The sequence below is a fragment of the Chrysochloris asiatica genome, unplaced genomic scaffold (assembly GCF_000296735.1).
Source record: "Chrysochloris asiatica unplaced genomic scaffold, ChrAsi1.0 scaffold00146, whole genome shotgun sequence".
NCBI classification, from domain to species: Eukaryota; Metazoa; Chordata; class Mammalia; order Afrosoricida; family Chrysochloridae; genus Chrysochloris; species Chrysochloris asiatica.
In genome coordinates, this window is record NW_006408664.1 from 3,526,409 (window position 1) to 3,542,236 (window position 15,828).

The following is a 15,828-nucleotide window of genomic DNA, read 5'->3' on the forward strand; positions in this document are numbered from 1 at the left end:
TCATCTGAAACCTGTCCACCATGGGTGACCCTGCTGATTATTTAAAACACCGGTGGCATAGCCCTCAGAATCACAGCAACCCAAACCACCATAGCACGACAGACAGATGAGTGGTGGCCGTTTGGTTTTATGTCTATACTGTCTCTTTAAATTTCGATGTCAATCTTGATATAATCCTGATATAATCAAGATACAATCAAGATGCTCTCTCCTAATCCTAAATTCACTAAGAGTGAAGTGTTCTCTCCTAATCTTAGTTCACTAAGAGTGTCTTAAAATGTCTTAATGTGGATAATTCTCAGAGTAAAGTAAGCAGGCTGTTTGTGAAAGATTGCCTACTAGGTCAGAATGGAATATTGAAGTAGGAGCTAGATAACAAATTAATAACTAAAAACCTAGAGTATTTTTCAGAAGTTTTTGTGATATTTCTTGTTTTTTAGTTGAGTGACCAATAGCATTTGTATTATAGTTTTTAACTGCCTTCACCATTACTTGTAACCTTTGTTGTTGTTAAGTGCCGTCGAGTCGATTCCAACTCATAGCAATCCAGTATATGGATTCTGAATAGCAACTGGTGGGTTTGAACTGTTAATCTTGCAGTTAACATTCCAGTGCTTATTCTACAGTACCACACCAGAACTCCAAAGCATATTACCAAAGCAGCAGCAACATGTTGTAGTTAGCATGCTGCTTCTGGTTTTCATTTTTCCTATGGGACTTTTCACAGTTACTTGGCCTCTCTAAGCTTCAGTTTCTTCACTTGCAAAATATCTACAGCATTAGTTGTTATATTAATAGACATGATGTGTAAAAGGGCCCAGGACCCCCATAGATGTTAACTCATGTTATTGCTACTCTGACTAGCATTATTAACAGGAAAAGGTGTGGGGGGGGTGCTGCTTTCATTGCTATAAAATTTTCAATTCTGTAAACTATCATTAGCAAATTGTTGTTGCTCTTGGGAGCCATGAAGTCAGTTCTGATGCACAGCAACCTTGTGTACAAACGAATGAAATACTGCCTCGCTCTGGGCCGTCCTCCCAATTGATGTTTGAGCCCATTGTTGCAGTCACTGTACCCATCCATCTCATTGAGGATCTTCCTCTTTTTCACTGATGCTTTATTAGCAAATTAACATTTCATTTCCAGTAACAAAGTAATTAAGAAAATTGAAAATTCTTTTTTATCACTCAGCCTCATGCCTTTTGGTTTTCAGACAGTGTTACAAAAAGTAATTGAAGATGGCCCAAAATATGGATTAAAAAGTGAGCTTTTCTTTGGTTTTCCCCATAAGAAGATAGTGGTTGAATTCAGGTGAGTACCTATCCATCTTGTTGTTGTTGTTAAGTGTCGTCAATCTGCACCTGACTCATAGTGACACTGTATAGTGTTTCTGATGAGCAGCTAGTGGGTTTGAACTACTAACCTTGTGGTAAGCAGTCAGTGCTTATCCTACATCGCCACACCAGGACTCCTGTCTTCTGTGTTGGTTAATCAAGTTGGCTAGACAGATGAGTATGTTTTCATTACCTACTGGGGTTTCATGGAAAAACTGAAAACCAGTGAAGGATCACAGTTTTTAGTGCCTGCTATCTAGTACAACAACAATCTAGTGTCTAAAAACCTATGTTTCTTGTATATTTTTGGTTTTCTAGTTATTTAAGGCAGAAGGGTAAATCCAGTTCCAATTGTTCTGTCTTGGCTAGTAGTGAAGAATATTTATTACATAATCATTTAGTAAGACACTTACTTTTTTTCTAAACGATTCCATGACCATCACTGTAACTTCATTATTCCACAGATACATAAATAATCTGTAAAATAAGGCTAAAACAAGGTTTTAGAGTCAGACTGATCAAAATTTAAGCTCTAACTTTACCGCTTTTAATTAACTATACTCAGGTTTATGTATCTTTTTTAACATTGAAAACCTTATGAAATTTTCATATGCACACAAAGCAGAGAGAGTAGTATGGTTGGTTAACCACTATTTGCTTATCATCCAGATTTGAGTCATGAAACTTTTGCCACATTTGCTTCATCATCTTTTTTGTCTCCGTTTCTGCATCTATGAAATAGAGATGAACATCTTCCTCATAGATCCTCTGAATATGAAATGAGTTAGTACATGTAGAATACATGGAATTTCACCTGTATGGCAGTGAAGCTACCTTATTATTGACTATTATTACTTCTCAAGACATACACAAAAGTGATTCATATGTTGCTTGAGTAGTTACAGTGATGAATCAGATTCTTCATTATTTTGAGAAGTTTTGTACATAAATATTATATTTTTGTATTTTAATTTCTGATATAATAAGCATTAATAGGTGTTTGTTAGGTTTTGTCCTTGGGATCCTCAGTAATTTTGAAAGTAGAAGGTTTTAGAACCATTGCAGTAAACTTAGTTTCCTATAATCTACATTGTTTACATTAAAACAGTATTTCCAAATTACTTTATCTTTATGTTAATATTTCAGTGTACCTGCTTCATAAGTATATCACTTCTGTATATGATACATACTCATGACTCACAGGATCAATTTCACTAAAGAGGATTCTTTGCTCTATCTTATATTTACTCTAAATTTCTGATTTTTAACATTTCTTTGCCCTAAATTACCAAAGACCTTGGCCTTAATTAGGTTAAATTGTGGATGTGTGACCTAGTTAATTTTTAGAATTTTTGTTATTATAGCAGAAAGGTAACTTTTGCATTTTGTTGCAGTTCACCTAATATTGCCAAAAAATTTCATGTTGGACATTTGCGTTCTACCATCATAGGTAAGTGTCATTAGTTTCACAGAAAATATTAAACATGCTTTGGGTACTATTTGATAATATAGTCTAATGGTTTAATACTTAATTGACATAAATAAATACACAAAAATCATCAAAGTGATGTGATCCTGATGCTAACTAAATACTACATGAAGTAGGAAAAAATGATTTAGAAATAATTTTTAAAAATTTGTTTAGAAACCAAAAGATTAAATGAAATAACCCATTTTAACTGGCATGTATGCTATGATCTTATCTTTATAAATATAAGTATACATATGGAGAAGAGCTGAAAGATATAAAAGTGGAAATAGTTATGTTATTATTGAAATCATTATAGAGTTACCCCTGTTTTAAAATTATATTTTATAATAGAAAGGAAATTCAGTCTCAGTCATGTGAATATTAGGTGGCATGTTCAAGACTAGAAATTGAAATGAGGATATTCTAATAAAGACTGATTACTATAGTACTTCATAGCTGTAATGCTTCAGTGTATACAGTATGTATATAGCTTTCATTTATTTAAAACATGTGCATTATGCAGTAGCCCAATTTAAATACTGAAATTATAATTTTACAATGTTAGAATTGGAAGAGACTTTGGAGGTCATGTCATATAATCTGTCTTCCATTTGTAAGGAATCTGTATATTGCATACTTAAGAGAATGCCATTTAACTTTGAATATGCTTTTAAGAATTGGAGAGATCTGTACTTGGTAGCATAGATTATTAATGAACTGAGATCAGTGCTATGGTTACAGAGTTCTCAAGCATTATTTAAGAGAGGAAAGAACAAAGCTTGATGAAAAAAAGTGGTGATGTTATTCTATAAATGAAAACCAACATGAATATGTAAAAAGTACAGGAGTGAGTAAATGATGGGTTATTGTTGTGGTTGTTGTTAAGTGCCACTGAGTCTATTCCGACTCATAGTGACCCTGTATAGGGTTTCTGAGGAGTGACTGGTAAGTTTGAAACATAGACCTTGTGGTTCAAACAGACCTTGTGGTCCAGTGCTTATCCTACAGCGCCACACCACGAGTCCATTGTTGTTAGGTTCTACCAATTCCGTTCTGACACATAGTGATCCAGTATGACAGAGTAAAACAGGGTTTCCTATAATCTTTGTAGAAACAGATCACTAGGTCTTTCTCCCATGGAGCTAGTAGGTAGCTTCAAATCACTAACCTTTTGGTTAGCAGCCAAGCACTTCACCAGTGTACTACCTGGGCTTCTTAAATCACAGGTAGGACATGATAAAGCTGTCTAACTGTACCAGGAAGAGAGAACATTTATTAAGAACAGTATACTCTACTACCATGCAATATCTCCTGTAACTTAAAAAACAGCTCTTTTGTTTGGTTTTGTGCCTTGGAATGAGTTCCGACTCATAGTGACCTTATATAGGGTTTCGGAGGCTGTAAATCTTCACCGGAGCAGAAAACCTCCTCCCCTGCAGAACAGCTGGTCATTTCAAACTACTGATCTTGAGGTTAGCAGCCCAACTTGTAACTACTACACTACCAGAGCTCCTTACAGCCCTGTTAGGTAGGTTGGGTGCTGTAGGATAAGTACTGGACTGCAGACCACAAAGTTGGCAGTTCAAACCCACCAGCTGCTCCTAGGAAACCCTATAGAGGGTCACTGTGACTCAAAATCGACTCCATGGCACTTAACACCACCACCTGTGGATGAGAAAACAGATACTACAAGTAACTTACCCAAGAGCATTTTACACGTAGGCAATTCCAAAAGCCTACTAGGTTCAAACATTTAATTGGATTGTAAAATAATAAAACACTAAGAAAAAGGAATACAGTTTGAGTGGCCAGCTAAAGAAAAATTGAGTCTTGTTTCTGATTCTGTATAGATGAAAAGTCAAGAAGTTGGGAAGCTGAAAAAGCAGGTGGTATTGTTGTTAAGTACCATGGAGTCGATTCCGACTCATACTGACTCTGTACAGGGTTTCCTAGGAGCAGCTGGTGGGTTTGAACCACCACCCTTGTGGTTCACACTGTCCAGTACTTATCCTATAGCAAGCACACACCAGGTAGCTGTAGTAATTTAAGCCAGGTATGTGTATCGGTCAAAATCTAGTGGTGGAAATGAAATCTTCTTTTAGATAAAGCAGAAAGGAGTTTATTATAGGAAATGGAATGGTTTACAAAGCTGTTGAGAAAGCTGATGAAACTTTGTATTAAGCTGACATAAATGATTCCCAAAATTACACAACAGAAACTGACCAGCTAGGGAGCTTCTGCTCTTCTGCCAGGCCTTCTAGGACTCATACAGCCCACGTCCTGTCTTTTAGTACTCTGGGAGGTTGTGACAGGACACTAGGTCCTCCATTAATGATGCTACAAAAAACAAAAGCATCCACAACTGTGCTTATCAGAAAGTAATAGGCATATTTCCACTTCTAACTCCTAAATCTCACATAAAGTATATCTGATTAACTATACTTAAATGCCTTCTAGAACTTTCAACTGCAAAAGAGTGGAGAAAATGTAATTTGTAGATTTCTGCCTGCAGTAGGATATGAAAGCTGTTCAATAACAAAACCACCACAGGCAGTACAGGAACGAGAAGGCCTTAGACTACTGTATGCTGTTTGCTAGGAAGCAGGTTTGCAGAGGATGGACTTCAGTGACTGAAAGGAGGTGTAGAACAAGCTATTTAGAAAAAAACCAATGTGGCTCCGGTTCTTGAAAGCACAGACAAATTATCTATTTCTTATTAAATACTGAGGTTCTGTTTTTGTTTGTTTGTGTGTGTGTATTTTTTCCCCTCAGAATTGACTTGGAATAGTAGTTACTCAGACCTGTGTTCCCAAGTCTTACTAATATTGGTGAAAATTCTATTCTTATGAAAATTGGGAAACGCCTTGAAATAACTATACCAAAAGTAATTCCTTATTCCCATTCCACACCGTATTTGAAAGCTGTATTAGGGATGGTCTAGTAAAAAAAAGATTGAGTTAGTAAATTTTGTGAAAACGATTAACCATGTTGTGCTTTAATAATAGAGATGTACATGGTTCTTCTGCCAAAACTGATCACTGTATATTTTATTGATTCCTAGGCAATTTTATAGCAAATCTCAAAGCAGCTTTAGGACATCAAGTAACAAGAATAAACTACCTTGGAGATTGGGGCATGCAATTTGGTAAGTGCATTTGTGATTTATTTTTCATTTCCTTCTAAAGTTTAATTTCTTAATAGTGCCTTCTATCCTTTTTTTTTCCTAAAGACATTTTTACATAAACATTTATTTTTTGTTTCATATAATAACTCTTACCCTACAAATATGTTTTGGGGGAGGAAACGTTTTACATTCAGAGCAAGACCTGATAGAATATGTACACGTTTTTGCAGTTTTCATACAGAAAAGTAGGTTGCATTTTTTAAAAGTTAAATATAGAAATGAGTATACAGGAAGAAGTTTCGTTACATACACCCTTATTAGCCACTGCTGGTCCGTTTTTAAATCTAGCCTTGCTGAGCCTGTGGTAGGATCTTGCATGAGGTAGGGTCTGTTGTTACACCAGGGGCCAATGCGCCAGAGAAAAAACAAAGTGGGATACTTTGATTTCCCCTTTAGCTGCACAGTGGGAGGACCAAAAGGAAAAAAGAAGAGACAGAGCAGAGGTGAGACCTTAACAATGGAATACCACAAATCATTACTAATACCCTTAGTTTATTCAATATCCTTTCTATCTCACACAAACCAGTAATTGAAGAATATTTGGGGGGATAAGAAGCGATGGGAGGGTATCAGAATATGTAAAATCCAGCCTTTGTGTTACCTCTCTGACTTTCTCTGTCACATTGTCAGATCCTTGCCCACCTTCTCATGACGACAAGATCCTCACCTAGCTCTAGTGAAATACGCTTCTGTATTACTGTATTTCATGTCCATGTTTTTCTTTCCCTTGCTAGTAGACAACATGCTCCTTGAAATTATGGTCTGTCTCTTAATTACCTTTGTGTTGGCAGTGGTTGATACATAACAAGCACTCAGAATGATGATTGTGTCTTTACTGTGAAATATTTTACAATACTAATCACTCGACGGCACATAACAACAACAACAATCTACAAGAAAGGTTAAGTAAGGTAACATTCTCAAGCTTCTAGAAAGTTTGAAATATTAGTTGCCAATCCTAAAGTTTTCTGTTACTAGTGTATTCTGTATCTAGTGAAATGAAATTGTAGTTTCTAAAAGAAAAGCCAGTTCATTTGAAGGATTCTTTTATTCCTAATAGATTCATCATGACCTTCTCTTATGAATAGTGATTTTTCAGTTGATAAAAATGTTTCTTTTTTAGACGTTAAGAAAGATAGAACTTGAACCTATCTTGTTGTTGTTAATTGCCAGCGAGTCGGTTCCGACCCACAGCGACCCTATATAGGGTTTCTGAGGAGTGACTGGTGAGTTTGAACCACCGACCTTGCAGTTCAAACAGCTTTGCAGTCTGGCACATTAACCCACAGTGCCACACCAGGACTCATATCTCAGGGACTTAATATTCACAGTGGAGGAATCAGAACATATCCTGCATTTTACTAATCCACCTGCAGTTCTAAGCAGCTGGTAGTCAGAGGTTTAGGCTCTAGACTTGACAGTCTAACTTTAATAGATGCCATCTACTTTATATTAGTTTGACTGATTTTGACATTTCATAGGCATTAGCAAATGTGTGATTATGGTATTCATTAAATTTTAGCTGCAGGATTTTATTATAGTGGTTTTTCTCCAAAGGACGACTGTGGTTAATGACCTGTCAACATTTCCATTATAACCATCATTACTGGAGAGTTTTAATTTTGGCTGTTTCAAATGCTATCCACTACTGAAAGTTGGCAGACAGTTCCTAAGAACAAAATTAGTTTTTGAAAATGTATTAGATTGAAAGTTAAATGGAATTAGCTTTACTTTTTCTATTTTTGTTTTGTCAAGCCTGTTGGGCATTTTTCCACACCCTGCTTCCAAGGTCCTAAATCATAATCACATTTGGTCCTGCTGGAAAGTGAATAAAATTGGTATATACTTTAGTAGTACTTCTAGTTGCTATCTAAATTCCAGAATATTGTATAACCTCTGTTCAGTAGCATCCCCTTTTCTACTGAGCTTTTGTGTGGATAAGTGTACCTCAGCAAGGCCCACTAGTAGCAGCTCCTTTGGAAGTGAAGCTTGGTAATTGGTATAGTTGTACAAACAGATTGTTGTTTTTTTTAAGTTTTTATTGTGAATTGAGTGATAGTTTACATTTGAGAATCTCAGTTTTACACTCATCATTTCATTGCAATGATTACAATGTCCTCCATGCATCATCACTCAACAGTATTTTTGCCTCTATTGCCTCTGGTTTTTTTTAGGGGGGGGGCAGGGTTTTGGGGGATGTACACAAAAATACTCAGGAATACATAATCATCTAAACAACCAAAGGGCACATTCTGCAAACCTGCCTCCTGACCGCCAATACACAGCTCTTCTCTTTACATGACTCTAGAGTCCTCACCTGCTATATTTCTCCATATCCTCATTTCTGCCTCCATCTCTGGTGTCCCTGCTTCTCTGGATAAGGTCCCACATTCTGCTCGTGCTCTTATCTCTTGATGGTCCTAGGGTCCTCTGTTCCTGGACTTCCCCCTTTTTGTTACAAAACTTGTACAATTAGAATTGCAATTAGCCATGATAACAACTACTCACTATTGAATCATAAGAATCTTATCCCCATATCTTTTCACCAGACCCATTTAGACAAGATGAAAACTATTCAGTGGGGATTCTACCTTCCCCCCCCCACACTATGAAACTAAACTCCCTCTTGAAAACTTGTAAGCGAGTCATTTCATGTCTTTATAGCCCCCACGTTTTAGGTAGCCAATGTGTAAGTTGCCCATCCCTGTCAACCCTGTATTTAGAGGGGATAGGATTGATATTTGATATGAAGATTCTTTCCCTGTTGGTTGGTATTTTAAGCTACTACATCCATAAGTATAGGTCAAGTTCATCATATTATAGCAATTTACACTTGTTTCCTTTATCAAATAATTTTTTTATCTTCCTCTAGTCAGTTCTAATCATCAAGCCATTGAGGTCAAATGAGTACTATCTGCAAGTTTGGGTGTTCTTGTGAGTCTCCCCTCACCTCATATCAGCTGGACGCTTCACTTTCAGCTCTAGCCGTCCATGGCTATGTCATTGTCCATGGGCTCAGGACTGAGCCCCCCAGGTCTCACTACACTTTGGACCAACTAGCCCTTCCTCTTCTCTCTCTCATCTCCAGATCAACAGGAGTCTATGGAACGTGGTCAGACTTGGCCCATATCTTCATTGCTGCCTTTCCCCTTCTTTCACACACCAGGAGACCAGTGTGGTTGACAGCAAGCTTACATGCCTACTCATGTGTTCCCTTTGAGTTTCAGTCTTGGAGTGAGGTTTGTCCTGCAGGGACTTGATTGCTTGTCTTGATTGCTCCCAGGTCAACAACTTGTTTGTTCTTGTATTAGCAATCAGACTGCCATTTTTGTTTTGGATTTTTCCTGCTTGTCTTTATTTCAAGAAGTATGTCTGTTCCTCTAGCTGTTCCAGGCTGGTCTGCTTGTCTTTTAAAGTGGGAATGTCCCACTTCAAAAGGTCCTGGATGGGGCTCAGGATTCCACCTAAGGTCCTATACACTACAAAGGCTTCACAGGAAGCCTATTTTCACTTGGCAAGTTCTAGAACCCCTTTTAGGTATTCCAGTCAATTACAAGCTGAAGACTGGCTTACAAGCTTTCAAACAGATTGGTTTTTCAAGTAATAAAATGACCTATTGTTGCTCTTGATCCCTGGGTACATATAGTCTTTAAAACTATAATTATGTTTTAGCAAAATATCTTGAGAGTATAAATATTTCAATGCATACTAGGATATTTCACTGCTGGTTCTAAAACCTTATTTAGTATTGAAAATACATTGGTGTTGACATTATCCTTGAACTCTGAACTGATAATCAAAGACTGAAAAAATAAAATTGACAAGCAAATGACAACAGATATGACCAAATAAGCTAAAAATTTTCTTTGGTCACTTTGAATGGAGAAGTAACCAGGGATCTTTTAAGTTATATGCTTTTTCTTTCCTTTAAAAAGGGCTAATTTTGAATGCAAGGTTGGTAGTTCAAACTCACCAGCTGCTCCTTGGAAACCCTATACAGGGTCGCAACCGACTCGACGGCACTTAACAACAACAACTTTAACCCATTTCTAATCTTATTTTGTTTTGACACCTACAAATTTTAAAAGGTTTGAAACCATCAGCTTATGTTCACGTATTTTGAGTGTGCGGTGTCTTACATGATGTCCTTTTGCAGAGTAGCTACTCAATTAATGGTGATTTTATTAATGTCTCCTAGAAAGGTATTGGTATCCATTGGTACAAAGATGAAGTAGTCCTTGACCCTGCTTTTGATGAGCACATAGTCTGTAGGTTACTATGAAATTAATTTCATTTGTGTACAGTATATTGGAGTCCTGGTATGATGCTATCCACAAGGTTGGCAGTTCAAAACCACTAGCCACTCCTTGGAAACCCAATACACTATGAGTGGGAACTGACTTGGCAGCACTTAACAATAATGACCACCACCATATATTGACTTGTGTTTGTGTGTGGGGTAACAGGAAGTAAATTGCCTGTGTTTTGGCAAAGTTCTCAGGTCACATAATAATGAGATTTAATCTTTCTATAGAACTATACCTGTTTCTTCTTTTCTACTATTCCATATTACAATCTTTTCTTTATTAATTTTTATGGTAGGTCTTCTGGGAACTGGCTTTCAGCTGTTTGGCTATGAAGAAAAACTCCAATCCAATCCCTTACAGCATCTTTTTGATGTAAGTTGATAAGAAACAATACTAGACTACTTTGAATGTCAGTAATGCTACAGTTATGTAAAATTATTATATTTTAATCCCAGAGGTTTAAGAAAAATTTATTTCTTAAAGAACAAAAACTTAATTGAAGTTGTTACTTTTCTTTTACCAGGGAGTTTTCCTTTTCAAAGTCAAGTGTTTGTTTTATTACTATTTTAGTTGATTGGGTTAGTATTTTTCCAGACATTGAATCTTCTTTGTATAACAAACACACAGTAACAGATGCTATGTTGTTGTTAAGTGCCGTCAAGTTGTTCCAACTCATAGCCACCTTGTATAGGGCTTCCAAGGAGTGGCTGGTGGATTTTAACTGCAGACCTTGCAGTTAACAGTCCATTGCTTATCCTACAGGGGCCATACCAGGACTCCGTAGAGAGCGAAATTACTTACTAGTCTCTTATTTGATATGTAGTATAATGTTCTTCATGGTGTTAACTGTAATTTACTTAGACTTGAAATATATGAGTATATGTAGTTTGTTTTATCCTGGGGAAGATCACATATATTCCTCTCTGAATTTGTACGCACTTTCTCTCTTTGAACCTCTCTGCCTCCTTTTCTGGCCAGTTTGAACTCCTTTCCATTCTATATCATTTAGCCTTGGACATTAGGCTTCTCTATTCTTACTGCTTCCCTGGAGCTGATTAATAAAATTCTTTCTCTCCAAGTAATCTCCAGAGAGATAGGTTTCATTTTCATTGTCCCTGCTGTTTACTCTGCTATTTCTGAGCCTCACAAGAAGAAACACAAGTAATGTCAGCCATGTTGGTGACATACCAGGGGAGCAGCCTAAATTACTCTGCCTGTGTATGAGGAAAAAAAGCATTTGCCAAAATGTTTTCCTTCTCTAGAGAACACCATAGAGAATGCTTCATGAGTTTCCTGTTTATTTTTTAAGATGGTTTTTCTCCTGCCACTGACTTTGTAGTTAAATTTAAAAAGAACACAAGGTTTGGTAATAACGTTCAGAATCCATGTATGTACTTTAAAAACCTATATTTTGCTTTATAATTGTTAACCAAAAGATTTTCCATCTTTGCAAGTAGAAACATTGAATAATAGGCAAGAATTTAAAATGTAGTAGCTCTGTATGCTGTTATATTGTTGTTATTGTTAGGTGCCATTGATAGTGATGCTATGCACAACAGAATGATACACTGCCTGGTCCCACGCCAACCTCACAGCCATTGCCAATCCTGAGCCCATTGCTGCTACCACTTTGGTAATCCATCTTGTTGGGGCCCTTCCTGTTTCTCCCCAACTCTTCAATCTTCATTTTACCAGATATTATATCCTTCTCCAGGGACTTATTCCTTTTAAAAATATGTACAAAGTATGAGAGACGAAGTCTGGCCATCCTGGCTTACAAAGAGCATTCTGGCTATATTTCTTCCAACACAGAGTGGTTTGTTCTTTTGGCAGTCCATGGTACTGTTAATATTCCCCTCCAACATCATAACTCAAATGTATCAGTTCTCCTTCGGTCTTCATAACTGACTGTCCAACTTTCACATGCATATGAGGTTATTGAAAATACCATGGCTTGGATCCAGGTTGACCTTACTCCTCAAACTGACATCTTTGCTCTTCAACACTTTAAAAGTATCTTGAGCAGCAGATTTGCCTAATTCAGTATGCAGTTTGATTTCTTGACTGTTGCTTCCATGAGTGTTGATGGTTGATCCAAGCAAAATGAAGTCTTTGACAACGTCAATCTTTTCACCATTTATATGGATGTTGTTTGTCTAGTGGTGAAGATGTTTTATGGTTATCTATAATTGCAACAACAACATAATAAGGCATTTAATTACAATGCCTTAAATATAAATAAATAAGGCATAAGGAGCTGTGGTAACATAGTGGTTACAAATCAGGCTGCTAATCTCACAGTCAGCAGTTCGAAACTACCAGCTGTTCCTCGGGAGAAAGATGAGGCTTTCTGCTCCCGTAAAAGATTTACACCCTCGATAACCCTGTACAGGGTCGCTATGAGTCGGAATTGACTCCACGGCACAAAACAAAAACAAATAAATAAGGCATATCATCTTAGTTTTTGGAACTTTTACTGTATTAGGTTTTAAAATTTTGAGTAATGGTATGGTGCCATAGGATTAAGCACTGGACTGCTAACCACTAGATCGACAGTTCATACCCACCAACCATGCCTTGGAAACCTTGTACAGGTCACTATAAGCCAGAACTGACTTGATGGCATTTAACAATATTATTTTTTTCACATGGTTTAGTGATCCACAGAGCAGCCCCTGGTATAGAAAGTACAAATGCCTGCAGTGGAGATCTTGTGTCATTGAGAGAACATTTTTTTAGTGATTTAGAATACAGATTTATATTTGAGGATTATTATAGTCATTTTTCTCCCAACCTCTGTAAAAGTTTTTATTTAATCTTACAAATACGGAACTTGTTTTTCCTATAATATTATATATGATTTAGTGAAATTTATTTTAAAATTCCATAGAAATGTAAGCATATATTTTCTTCTACGATTAACCATTTTCTACAATTTTTTATGACTCACAAAGAGTAGGAATTTCCCCCATTTGAGCTGGAGCTTGTTAATTGATGGTTACAGTAAAGAAAGAACAGAAAAGAAAGGAGGCACGTCTCTGAATAACCAGAAACTCAAAGAATAATGTTAGTACTTTCATTAATAGTCTTTGTCTAATAGCTTCAGAGGGAAGTAGCATTTATAGAGAAAAGAGGGCAAGTCATATATACCTACCTTGCTGTATGTAATAGATAACAAAAACCCATTAGACATCTCACTGCTCTGTTCCCCTTTCCTCTGCAGGACGCAGAAAATGCAGAGTTTCAACTGGCAGCTTCTAGGTTATTATATCTTTATGTTAATTCTTACAGATGGAGTTTTCATTTTAAAATTACAATGGTCAGTATAAATTACGTTCAGAAATGACTTTTAACCTAAACAGATATTAATGAGTAACATTATTCTGTTCTAAAAGAAAATCTGAAAGTCATAACAAGCAACTGAAATTTATTTAATGGTGGAAACATGCTTTTGGGTGCTCTGCAGTGTAGGAAATGTTAGGTGCCATCAAGTTGGTACCAACTCATCGCAACCCTGTGCACAACAGAATGACACACTGCCTGGTCCTGGGCCAACCTCACAATTGTTGCCACACTTGAGTCCACTGATGCTACCACTTTGCCAATCCATCTCGCTGGAGGTCTTCCTCTTTTTCTCTGAACCATCACTTAACCAAATATGATATCTTTCTCCAGCCACTGATGCATCCTGACAGTATGTCCAAAGTATAAGACAAAGCGTGCCCATCCTGGCCTCCAAGGAGCACTCTGGCTGTACTTCGTCTAACACAGATCTGTTTGCTCTTTTGGTAGCCCATGGTACTTCTCAATATTCTCCTCTAACACCGTAACTCAAATGCATCAATTCTTCTACAGTCTTCCTTATTCACTGTGCAACTTTCACAGGCATTGAGGTTATTGGAAATACCATAGCTTGTGTCAGGCATATGTTAGTCCTCAAGTTGACTTCTTTGTTTTTCAATACTTTAACAAGGTCTTGTGCAGCAGATTTGCTTTTGCAATACATCACTTGATTTCTTGGCTGCTGCTTCCATGAGTGTTGATGGGTAATCCAAGAAAAATGAAGTCTTTGACAACTTCAATTTTCTCTCCATTGCCAAGAATGTTGTTTATTGGTCCAGTGGTGAGGATTTTTGTTTTCTTTACACTGACATGCAATCCATACCGAAGGCTGTAGTCTTTGATCTTCATCAGTAATTACTTTACGTCCTCTTCATTTTCAGCAAGCAAGGTTGTATCATCTGCGTATCACAGGTTGTTAATGAGTCTTCCTCTAATCTTGTGCCATGTTTTTCTTCATAGAATCCAGCTTCTCGGATTATTTGCTTAGCATACAGGTTGAATAAATATGGTGAAAGAATACAACCCTGTCGCACACCTTTCATAATTTTAAACCATTCGGTGTTCCCATATTCTGTTCGAACAACTACAATTAAGTGTTCCGGAATACTCAAACTTTGCAATGTTGTCCATAACTTATCATGATTCAAAACCTTTGCATAGTCAATAAAGCACAGGTAAACATCTTTCTGATATTCTCTGCTTTCAGCCAAAATCCATCGGACATCAGCAATGATATTCCTCATTCCACAGCCTCTTCTGAATCCGACTTGAACCTCTAGAAGTTCTCTGTCAATGTACGCGTGTAGCCATTTCTGTATTACCTTTAGTAAAACTTTACTCACATGGGCTATCAAAGAGATTGTCCGATGATTTATGATTTCCGCATTCCGTTGGGTCATCTTTCTTTGGAATGGGCACAAATACAATCTCTTCCAATCAGTTGGCCAGACAGTTGTCTTCAAAATTTCTTGGCGTAGATGAGTGAGTTCCTCCAGTGCCACCTCACTTTCATGACACATTTCATTTTTATTCCCTCAATTCCTGGTGCCTTGTTCTTTGCCAATTCCTTCAATACACCTTGGACTTCTTCCTTCAGTATCATTGGCTCTTGATCAATCAGATGCTGCCTCCTGAAACAGTTGAACATCAACCATTTCCTTTTGGTACAGTGACTGTGTAATCCTTCCATCTTTTTTTCTTTTTTGTTTTCTGGGAGCTAAAGTCTTCTTTGCTGTCAGAATCAATAGAACATTCATGGTAGTAGGGCAGAGTAGGTCATGATTTCCCACTGTAGCACATGACATCCAAATCAGACCTATATCAATGCGATTTGTTTCCATTCTTTCAAATTGATGCTATGGTAATGATCTGTACAGAGTGGTTCCAAACAGAAACAGCTTGATTCATATCAGCCACATTTGTTTTAGGAAACTAAATTGTTGTTGTTCTTAGGTGCCATCGAGTCGGCACCGACTCATAGCGACCTTATGTACAGGAGAAAGAAACAATGTCCGACCCTGGGCCAACCTCACTACTGTTGCCACACTTGACGCCATCGATGTTGACACATGGCCAGTTCATCTCAATGGGGGTCTTCCTCTTTTTCTCTGAACCTCCACCTTACCCAGCATGACATCCTGCTCCAGTGACTGTTCCCTCCTGACAATACGTCCAATGTATGAGAGA

The 15,828-nt window shown here is 37.2% G+C and overlaps 1 protein-coding gene across 1 annotated transcript in view; it reads left to right on the top strand.

Moving 5' to 3' along the window:
- Positions 1 to 15,828, top strand: part of RARS2 (arginyl-tRNA synthetase 2, mitochondrial) — a 98,147-nt gene that overhangs the window by 39,065 nt on the left and 43,254 nt on the right. Inside the window, exons 5-8 of the mRNA XM_006870629.1 lie at positions 1,217 to 1,314; positions 2,732 to 2,787; positions 5,870 to 5,953; positions 10,595 to 10,671. Coding sequence (XP_006870691.1) covers positions 1,217 to 1,314; positions 2,732 to 2,787; positions 5,870 to 5,953; positions 10,595 to 10,671 — 315 coding nt within the window. The remainder of the gene's footprint in view (positions 1 to 1,216; positions 1,315 to 2,731; positions 2,788 to 5,869; positions 5,954 to 10,594; positions 10,672 to 15,828) is intronic.